The sequence below is a fragment of the Podarcis erhardii genome (assembly GCF_964252035.2).
Source record: "Podarcis erhardii genome assembly, chromosome: 11".
NCBI lineage: Eukaryota > Metazoa > Chordata > Lepidosauria > Squamata > Lacertidae > Podarcis > Podarcis erhardii.
Window position 1 is genome coordinate 30,559,673 of NC_138501.1, and position 11,282 is coordinate 30,570,954.

At 38.5% G+C, this 11,282-nt stretch overlaps 1 protein-coding gene across 3 annotated transcripts in view; it reads left to right on the forward strand.

The window, feature by feature from the left end:
* TNPO1 (transportin 1) overlaps nucleotides 1-10,469 on the forward strand; it is a 32,096-nt gene extending 21,627 nt beyond the window's left edge. Inside the window, exons 20-25 of one of the 3 annotated variants that reach the window (XM_081880858.1) lie at nucleotides 45-140; nucleotides 2,809-2,884; nucleotides 3,691-3,790; nucleotides 5,867-5,941; nucleotides 6,473-6,615; nucleotides 8,904-10,469. In XM_081880858.1, coding sequence (XP_081736984.1) covers nucleotides 45-140; nucleotides 2,809-2,884; nucleotides 3,691-3,790; nucleotides 5,867-5,941; nucleotides 6,473-6,580 — 455 coding nt within the window. In that variant the 3' untranslated portion in view covers nucleotides 6,581-6,615; nucleotides 8,904-10,469. Of the gene's footprint in view, nucleotides 1-44; nucleotides 141-2,808; nucleotides 2,885-2,982; nucleotides 3,081-3,690; nucleotides 3,791-5,866; nucleotides 5,942-6,472; nucleotides 6,616-8,903 lie in introns of those variants that run through there. The other 2 variants (XR_014161314.1, XM_081880859.1) reach the window with 2 other exon arrangements.
* Nucleotides 10,470-11,282: the final 813 nt, after the last annotated feature.

An 11,282-nucleotide genomic window follows, 5' to 3' on the forward strand; every position in this document is an offset into this window, starting at 1 on the left:
AGGTTTTTAATGAACTGTTTTATGTGTTTTTTCTTTCTTTCTAGGTATAGAGATGCAGCCTTATATTCCTATGGTCTTGCACCAGCTTGTAGAAATCATTAACAGACCCAACACACCAAAGACTTTGTTAGAAAACACAGGTACCCTACAACTTAACCCTTTGCAGTGAATGAAGTTATGCAGATGTCTGTTTGTAAACCAGACTATTCAGAGAGTCGTAGGTAAACTGCATCAGTTTTAAAGCAAAAGCAACTCAGTTTGGATGGTGTTGCAAACCTCAGCCTTGTAATTAAGTGTCAAATTAAACAGATTTAATTTTCAATTAGCAGATGCTATTGATTAAGGACTTAAACGTAGCATAGAATTTGACATCCTTTTTTGTATAAATTGTATGTGTGTTCTGTGCACATAGCTAATTTACAGAAGCCTTCTAACTATAGCTGGCAAGAGGATGCAAGCAAACTGCTATTTAAAAAAAGAGTAGCTGACTATCATATATTATCTATATCTTGCTAACTTGTTACATAGTTTATTAAATATAGCATGCTCTTAAATGGAGACCTTAGAAATTGCAGATTGGTTGAAGATTAAAAGACCCTTTAAAATTGAGTTTGAGGCTTGTTCTGTGCTAGTAGAAAGCATGTTCTGTGTGTGTTTCTTTTTTTCTTTTTTAAAAGAGCTTTTCATTTTCTGAAAAATGCTAATTGTCATCTCTGACTATCTCTGTCTGCACTGTAATCTGATACCAGTGATACTAAGCCTATGAATGCAGATTTATAGTTACAGTCTGAAGTGAAAATGAATGGTTACCAGAATTTCAGTCTAGACATTGATAACTTGGCCATTGCCTTCACGGCTGTGGGTGGAAGTCAGGTTATATTCTGTGCATGTTTGTTAAATATCTAGCAATGAGTGCAAAGACTGTAACTGTATATTTTATGTTAAACTGGAAGATAAGCTACATGGTAATTTGGCACATTATGTATTGCACTATTCACAGTACGTTTGCAAACACATGATGTGTCTTGTGGAACAACTCTTTTAGATCAAAGAAGTCTCCTGGCAGTAACTGGGAGTGACACCTATACATTTTCTTTATGGTCATTGGTACATTACCTGTAGTGCTTGCTTTTTACACAGTGCAGAAGTTAAGAGACATTTAATCCCTCACCATAACTTCTAAATATTAGTTGTAAATACCCAAAAGGCTGATACTACAGATAAATGTTGAATGTCTGGTACTTTAGGTTTGTTGTGGGATATTCTGGTCTATACTTTAGGATGTTGTCATACTTGAAATCTCAATGCAGATCTACCATCGATCTACCAAAACTAGCACCTTTTAACATTATAGTGCTTTTCCTAATTGACTTCTTATGTTGAATGGCTGCTTAAGAAATGAACTCTGTAAGAGTACTTGCCAAAAATAACAGGCTTTGTGGTCTAAATTCCACTCTGTATTCTCAACCAGTACATCATTTCCATTATTCTCTAAATAATGGGAATATAATTCTAATGGGAATTGGATGAGTGTTGCGGCAAAATCATACAGAAAACCTTGTAGCCCATAGCATTGGAAGTGATCTCAAAGGTCATGTAGGTCAGTCCCTTGCTGACACAGGAAATCCACTACTATAACATCCCTAGTTAATGGTAGGATAGGAATTGTTAATATTAGAGGCTGATTCATGTATAGCACAATAAATAATTGGAAAACAAAGCCAAAAATTTTCTTTTAGCCGTATTAATTGTGATTCCATTTTATAGTGTTGGTATATCCTACACCAAATCTCATAGTGAAAAGAGCATCATCTGCTTTATTGCATGTGTTCATGAGATTGTTCACAAATGCCTGTTCTGGAGTGTTGCACAATGTCTTTTAAGCATAGGCTTCTCTGCTTCATATGAATCTGCTGGATTTTAGTATTCATGTAGTTTGCTTCAAATAATCCTTAAACATACCCACACTCTCCCTTTTCTGAAGAATTACTCTGCGAGTTGAGAGAACACCATTAAAGCCACACAGGGTCACCGTCCAAGCAGCCTCTTCACATGAACGGCCAGGTGCCTGACAGATCAGTTCACACTGAACAGATCCCTTCATATTTATGCAGGATCTTTGACTCCAGAGATTAATTCTGGCAATTGTTGAATCGTTAGATAATAAAATTAAAAGCTGCCTTATCTTGTAATGAAAAGCTAATACAGATACAAACCCTGATTCCTGCTGAATTTAGCTTTTATCTTTAAAAGAATTCTTTGAGCGTTATGAATAGAATTCCGTTTTTTCCCCCCTGGAAAATCGTAAATTTCAAAAGTTTGTGTTACTTTGATTTTAAAATTGAGACCTGCCATTTAAAATTTAATTACACATAGTATTCTTTCAAGGAAGCCAAGTAGCTGTGGGTTTTTAACCCTGAGAGATGGGCTAGCAACTCAGTGTAATAAATAACAGTGACTTGTTACTAAAGGTGACTCAAAATACCTTTTGATTAAATAGCGTTGTCACAGTTTGAACCATATTATTTAGACTGAGCATTTGGATTTTAATTTGTGCTTTTGGTGTTCTCTCATTCGCTTAATTCCTTTCCCCCTCCTCCAAATAGTATGCCACATTTGCTACCCCTTATTTTTAGGGGTGGTAATGAACAGCACTGGTGAAATCTTATGTTATTATCATACACAGGTTCTGTTGGTTTCTGTTTCTGAGTTATTTGTTGTTTTTTCTTTATTTTTCTCCTTCCCCCCTCATTTGCTCATGTCTTGGTTGGCGTTTGGTGGTGTATAACCGTGATTGCGTTACCTTAGCAATAACAATTGGTCGTCTTGGTTACGTTTGTCCTCAAGAGGTGGCCCCCATGCTACAGCAGTTTATAAGACCCTGGTGTGTATTATTCAATCTTTTTTTTATTCATTTTTTCTTCACTTTCTTCTTTCTTTCTTTCTTCCTTTCTTTCTTTCCTCTCTCTATCTCACTTCTAGATATACTTTTCAGTTGGTTACAAAAATCACTATTCTTAATCATTGCCAACCATGTGACTAATCTTGTCCTATCAGGTTTGTGAGTTTTTTTAGCAGTACCGTCATGTATATATTTCATGTTGTGGCTAACAACTAATTAATGCATGGGATAAGATTGTCACATGCTTGATGTGTTAAAGCTTGATTATTAAAAGCATTTTTAAAAATCCACCAGTATGATTATGTGCATGCAAATAGCATAAAACGTTAAAACATCGCATTACATTACTTCAAACTCATTTGCGATTTGACTTGCTGTCTGAAATATATGTTTATAAACTTGTACCAAAATAGCTTGCTTGCTGCTGTAAACAAGTGAGAGATGTTCTGTTCCTGGTATTTGATAGACTTCATACTGTGGCAGTATATGCTGCTTTTAGCAATGAAAGCTAATAATGATACAATGCAGAAAATAGATAGAGGTATTTAATGGAATATAGGTCACTTGTGCACTACAAGAAAGAATTTGAAATTGGCTGATCTGGCATCTATAAAATTCTATGGGTTTCAAATCAGGTTGAAAGTGTACAAAGTAGGGGTACAAAGTAAGAAACCTGACATGTGCTGCATAGTCCTTAAGCTTCATTGGGACACTTATTCCATCAAATACAATACCAGCTAAAGTTGGATGCAGAGATTAATCTAACCCTTGGTTCTTTGTTTTAATAGGTGCACCTCTCTCAGAAACATAAGGGATAATGAAGAAAAAGATTCAGCATTCCGTGGAATTTGTACCATGATCACTGTCAATCCAAGTGGAGTAGTCCAAGTAAGTCTTGTCTTGGTCTCAATTGGCTTGGATGAACACATTGCCCCATTGGCTGCAGATAAGAATTGAGGTGGTGGTGTGTTTTTCACGGAAAAAATCAAGACACATACTGCCCAAAGTACTGTAGCAACAATGCTGGGAGACATTAAAAAGTGAGGATCAGAGATTGGTAGGACCTTTTAAGCCAGATGTGTGGTCTAAAATTTGATCCTCTGCCCCATGTTACATCATCTTATTTAGATACCAGATTTAAACTCTGCATATGGGATGAAACCAATGGTGTTCACACACAAGCTGAAGGGGCTTCTCCTTGCACAGTGGGACTTCACCTTCCTTTCCTCCCCACTGCAGTAACTTGCACACACCCAAAATCTGTTTTAAGGACTGGGAGACTATCCAGAACAAATTTTGAAGGAGGCAAAGTGGTGGTCCTATCACATGAGCAGAACTGCACTCACATAGTGTTGGATCAGACCAATAATGATTCTCCAAAATGCCTCAGGAAGATATCCCCTCTTAATTATGTTACTCATGGTAGCCACTTTTGAGATTGCTGTATTTTGGAAAAATAAGAAACTGCCCAAAGTACTTTCATAGAGTGGATAAGATCTCCATTCAGTTGAAGATTATGTCATATCCTAGATAAGCAGATAGTATTCTTGGCTCTGCATAAATGTTTTGCAAAAATTAATTTCTGGAATTCTGCTCTGTCTTTATTTTATTGAGGTATTGTTTGGCCGACATGTATTCAAATCCCTTTTTGAATAACAGTTCTTAGATTATTGGCAGACTAGAATACCTGTAAGCAAGAACTAGATAGTGTGACTGTCAGCACCTTTATTTCTATCACTTTGTTGCCACATACATACATACATACATACATGTTTGTCCCAGTTGGCTTCAAATAACATCAAGTGTTGGTCTGTTTCACTGTGGATTGGTCACTGCAAAATACATTGTTAATGGCTTGGTCTGAGTATATACTATTTCAAATACCAGAATTGAAAATGGGCACTTCAAAATGTTAGTGTGATTTAGTGATATGATGATGTGTTGTTTTCTCTTTAGAATGATGAGTAAAACTCAAGAAAGCTGGGGCTGTAGTATTTAAAATCTTATGTTTTGCATTCTTCAGACCAGCTTCTAATAGGAATAAATTTGATGCAGAAGGTAGAACTTCAGGAAACCTTTTTTGGGAGGTCAAAATATCCCCCCCCACCCCCACGACAGCTGCTTTTTAAGAAGTGGTGGAAACAGTGGAAGTTCAAATTGTGAAACTCCTGCTTCCTCCTCCAGTGGGGTCAAACTAGATGCTAAGTTCAGTTCTAAAAGCATTTATTGCTTACCTATTCTTTTACCATCAATGGGACTTGCTTCCAGATCAAGTGCTACAAAGAGGAACCCTGCACATTTCTCACAGTTGATCATTTTAACCTTCTTAACTAACTCCATTCTCCTGACCCAAGCCCCTGCGTGTGTTTCACAATTCACATGAAGTTCTTGGAGTTACTGTCTGGAGCCCAGCCACCCATTTGAATGCTTATACAGATCACAGATTTGTTATTGAAATCATTGCTGCTGTTCCCTATAAAAAGCATACAGGAGAAGGAATTTGACATAGGTGCAAAAGGCTTCAGAATTTTTATTGTATATAATAAAATGTTTGATGGAGAAACTATAAAATGTAGATCTAGGCCTCATCTGCACTGTACCTTTAAAGCAGTATCATACCACATTAAAGTCATGACTTCCTCCAAATAATCATCAAAACTAGTTTGTTACGGGTTCTGAGAGTTGTAAGGAGGCTCCTGGTCCCCTCACAGAGTTAAAATTCTCTGAGTGGTTAAACAGGGAATTTCTGAGGAAACTGGGAATTGTAGTTCTCAGCACTCTTCACAAACTGCAGTTCCCAGGATTCTGTGGGAGGGAAGCCAGGGCGATTTAAATGGTATAATAGCACTTTAAATGTATAGTGCCGGTAGGTCCCTAGAATTTAATTACATTGATATTTCTGTGCAGAATCTGTCCATTTATAAGTACTCATCTCTAATTTGCACATTTTGAAAACATTTGCAGGACTTTATATTTTTTTGTGATGCTGTTGCATCATGGATTAGCCCAAAAGATGATCTTCGAGACATGTTCTGTAAGGTAATGAGTTATTTCACATTTTTTGTTTCATGGGGCTGTATTATTAGAACATGTGAAGTTAGAGTGTACTTAAAGTGGCACAAAAAGAAGGTAGCCTACTCTGGTGTTCTGAAAAATTGCTCTACAGTATTTCTATCTGAGCATTCATAGTTAGTGGTGAACTCATTATGATGTCCAACAGCCTGATAACTCCTTCCAGAAACTAATAATTGTTAACGCACACAGTTCCATCGCTACCCCCCCTTGATCTTTTCTAAGTAAAACAGCTGGAGAATGGAATGTGTGTGCAAGAAGAGATGAATATATGCCTAGAATCTAGGGCTTTTTGATGGAAGGAAGATAGTAAATCACATAAATTTGTGGCACAAATAGAACTCATTTTAAGTTTTGGATCTAGTATGTGACTTTTTGCAAACACTGTAACCATTATCAATGTGCACCTAGTTTTTCTGTTATCAGATGGTCACTCTTCTAAGGCTTTTAATTCAGTTGCTCTTTGAAGAAAACATTTAACTTTCTGCTCCCCTTTAGATCCTTCATGGATTTAAAAATCAAGTTGGAGATGAAAATTGGAGGCGTTTCTCTGACCAGTTTCCTGTTCCCTTAAAAGAACGCCTTGCAGCTTACTATGGAGTTTAACCTAAAGTATTCAAGCTGCAGTACCATAATGAGGGGTAAGCTGGGTTGACTTTCAAAGCTCCTCCCTTTGTCCAGTGCATGAACTGTTCTGTATTGTGTATGTTGACTGGTGAATAAGCTGAAGTTTTAACCTCCCTCAAATAACCACAACACTTCCCCTATTTAACAACAGCTAATGGAGGAGACTCATTTAACAGATTTTGTTTGTTTATTTACTCCAGGGCTGGGAACCTTTTTGGCCCCACTTATCAGAATGGCGTTGCTCATCTGTCTTCCAAACACCCAAGTGTTGCTGTCAGTTTCTGAGAGGGAGAGGTGGGGAGCTCAGCATAGTGTGGGCACAACAGGGCAGCTAATCTTGACAACCCTACTGCCTCAATGAATCACCTGCACCTTGCCTCTCTCTGTAATTGGCAGCGATGGCTGGTGAAGGCAAGTGAGCATCGCTGTACTGCCCCACCAATCACTACCACTTGCAGGCCAAATTGGACACATCACCTAGCATTGCAAATGATTTGGTGCTTTGAAGTCCCAAAGTCAGCACTTCAAAGTGCAGACAAATAGAGCAGGTGCAGGTCCCTTCAGCACCTATAGCAAACAAGATTGGCCACCCCAAGTTCTCAGCTGATGCACAGGTGTACAATCTTCTTTTATACAAAGTTTCAGAAGCTCCCAAGAACCAGCCGGTTGGTGAGCACTTTGGAAGGTGTGCAAGGGGCTTTGCAGGCACTGCCGATCACCATGCCTGCAAAGCCCCTTTTGGCCGAGCCCCCACCCTTGCCTGCTCCACATTGATGTCAGGTGCAGGGTAGGTGAGCATGGCTTGACCAAAATAGCCTCATGGGTCAAATGGGGAAGACTGATAGGCCAAATCTGGCCTGTGGGTTGGAGGTTCCCCAGGTTAATTCCTTCTCATGGAAACATGCCAAAGGCCATAAACTGCTGCAGTAGCATTCTCTTTATTCAGCTAAGCTAAGCCTATAGCTAGCTTCTCTTCTGCAAGCTTTTTTTGTTGACTTCACATTTTTTAAAATTACCTTATGGAACCCGCCGTACCCTTGCATGGGTACAAAGCAGCCTTCATATATAAAGTGTAAGAGTTGCAGAGATGAAACTGCCAACCATTAATGGTCATTACTTGTCCTCTTCCATGGTCTCTTCTGAAGGGTTGCTGGTTCTTCCTGCAAAGTCCCACCTCATGGAAGAGAAGCCCCACCCCTCATTTACTCCTTGGAGAGCTTGGGGTGAAGATCAAGGCTTTTGCAGGAAGGACAGGGATTGTTGCCAAGTGAGGAAGGGTTGTTTGCCACAAGCAAGGAAATAAATTTATGGCCTCTTCACATACAATCATTGATAGCAGGGTGACAGTTTGTCCATATCGCATGGAATTTGCCCCCTGTCTGTTGGCAGGGGCTGAAATAGAGGGAAATATATCTGATACCTTAATTCTAGTAGTTCTGCATATAGCTTTATAACTATCCTGCTAGAAGTTTTGTCAGTTGCTTGTCTGGGATAAACATCACAATGGTATGAGCTTTCAGTAAAACATCATAGGTGATGTTTTAAACCCAGGATGATTTAAAGTATGTAGAAGAATCTACTTCAGGAGCATAGAACCATAGAGTTGGAAGGTACCCCCCTGAGGGTCATCTAGTCCAGCCTCCTTCAATATAGGAATCTCAACTACAGCATCCATGGTGGATGGCCATCCAGCCTCGGCATGGTTTCTCTGCTGAGATTTCTTTCGTTAATTCAGCTGGCTTTGGAGTAGAAAGAGGAGAGTACCACCTGCGAAAACTGCTTGTCTTTTGCTAATAAAAAGAAAGTTGAAGGCAAGGAAATGGAACATCACTCTAAATATATTAGTACTGCTGTGACTTTCTCTTGGAGGTTCACATTGGGGAAGGGCCATAGCTTAGTGCAGGCTTCCTCAACCTCGGCCTACAACTCCCATGATCCCTAGCTAGCAGGACCAGTGGTCAGGGATTATGGGAATTGTAGTCTCAAAACATCTGGAGGGCCAAGGTTGAGGAAGGCTGGCTTAGTGTATGCAGAAGGTCCCAAATTCAATCCTCAGCATCTCCAGATGTTTGGGAATGGCCCTTGGCTGAAACGCTTGTGAATGGCTGTCAGTTGGTGTAGGCAGTACTGAGTTGGATAGAGCCTGAAGGTTTGTCTCTGCATAAGGCAGCTGCTTATGTTTTTAACTTAATCACTTTGCAATTTTGACTATGTATTCAGATCGTGGTGTATTTTGTGATAACATTATTTTAAAACACTTGCTTTCCGAACACTAAATCTGTGACTTGCTTGCTTCTTTCAGGTCCTTCAGTCTGGAAGACTGGGAGGGAGCCTCGACACCCAGGGAAAAAAATGTTACCCTTTACTGGGGGGAAGGGTAAACCAGTAGGGAATACAGTACAATCCCAAGCCTACTGGGAGGGGCGGGAGGGAGGTGTTGCCGTCACTGTATTAAGCCGATGTTGGGAAATGTTTTAACATCTGGAGCTTTTGTGGGTGGAAGTCTGTCTCCTGTTACAACTCTGCACTGGATGTGAAGAAGCTCAATATATATATATAAATATATATTTACAACAGCACATTCTGCAATATTATGGGGAACTGTACCAAAATGAAAACTATAGAATTGAACCATAGAGATATGTAAAGAGGAAATACACTGTGTGGATATGATAAAGGAAACCGAAGGGTAGCGATTGCAGAGAGCAAAAGGTGTGTCGTAATAAGGGGTTTCTGCATTGTTTCATCTTGATGGGATTCCTAGGTGTTGCATGTTAATGAAGAACTAAACAAATGAAGTTAGTACAGTTAAAATAAAGCTTGCTGCCTGTATTAGGAGCAGGCACTTGCAGCGTACAAATTTAAATAACCCCATAATAAAGTAATAAAGGTTAACTTGAACAAAATGAAGCAACCTGCAAGATGCCAAATGAGTCACTCCTTTTCATTTTTTTGGGTGGGGGGAGGGGCATTAGAGAAGAAAGGTGAACCTTTTAAAAAAAACATTGAAATTTCAAAGGTAGTGGATATGATTTGATGGTTGTACTTCATTAGATTTAATTTCTAGAGTAAGGCATAATTCTTAATGTGCCGTTTAAGGTTCAGGCATGCATTTTGGATCATAGTGATCAAGCGTATTTTTAGTGGGAAAGTAGCATGCTTGCATCAAAGGGTGAGAGTGGTATACATTTACTTATGTTGCGCCAGTTTTGTGTTGCAGTTTACCAATTCAGTATAGCCCTGCGTTTAAAATTCCTTTATGATTCTGTGGATTTTATTTTTTCTTAGGAATATAGGTATAAAATAGTGACAATTAGGCCTCAAAATATCTTTTTAGGATCTGTTAGGATTAAGATTGATATTGTATTGTGTAACCTGCACAATGTGGAAAGCTGATATAGCTGTGCAAAGTATTGCCTCTGTGCTGTCAGTGTAATGTGCTTTCTGCATGGTTATACTAGTGATTTTTATCAAACCTAAAAATGACTTAACATGGTAAGACCTGTTTAAAGGCTACATAAATGTTAGTTGGCACGTAAAGACAATGGTAGAAAACTGATAACATGATTGCTACATTTCAGTGTTTATTCCCACCCAACGTATTACCTTTCTATAATTTTCTCCTCCGCAAAGTATGATCTTAAGAGATGCATAATTTGGTGGATGTAAAGCAGGGTATCTACGCTGTATTGGCGCATGTTGGTGGCCCTTTGTATCCTAGAGAGGACACAATGGTGCAAGTTAAAAGCTACAGAGTGAAAGTTGGTTTGGATCCTCTTCATTTCATTTGTTTTTAGCTTTTCTGTTTCCCCACCCCCTCTACTCACTTGTATTCCTGTGAATAAATCCTTGTTAAGTTAACCCTTTACTTTTCTTTCCATGTGTATTTTCTTACGTACTGTGAATGTGAAAACCTAACTGGTACACTTGATCTTGTGTTACTATTTAAAAAAAAAAATGGAAGTTGTGATTAATTTAGATTGCATAAAGAATATCCCATGATGATAAAGGAAAAATGGAGAGACAATAACTCTGCTGGTCAGAGGCAAAAGCCACACGTTTCCATTTTCCCTTAAGTGCTGCAAAATTAATCTGTGCAAAAAAGAAAAAAAAGCCATAACAGCCGCCTTACATTTTTGCTTCTCATCTTTGCATTGCAAAAACAACTACTGGAAAACTGTTTTTGCAGGGTCTGACTTTGCATGATTTGGTTCTTATAAAGGTTGTCGGATGATTTAGCCATTGCACTGACTTTCAATCTTGTGTGAGTGAATTAAAGAAATCTGGCTTCAAATTTTTGTTTGATGCATGGTAGCATGCATAAATCTTACACATTCCTCTCTTTTTTTCTTTACAAATTTGAGTGGATTTAACATGCTTGAAAATGACCTTTTTAAATACATGTCCTATATGAAAGCCTATGAAGAATGGAATTAATGCTACTAGGTCTTGAAATCTACTGGAATAAAACTGCATGTGGTGATCTACTTTAAAATTAACTTGCTGTGTCAGTAGCTACAACTTTTCTTTTGGATGAAAACTGTAGTTGTAGCTTTTCCAATCATCAATTCCTAAGAAAGGAAATCTGGAAATTTATTTAGGGTGAAACTTGCCTTAGACAAGGGTTTGCATTAATCTTTCTGAAGACAGAGCATTAGCCCAAAATTTCTATATGGAATTC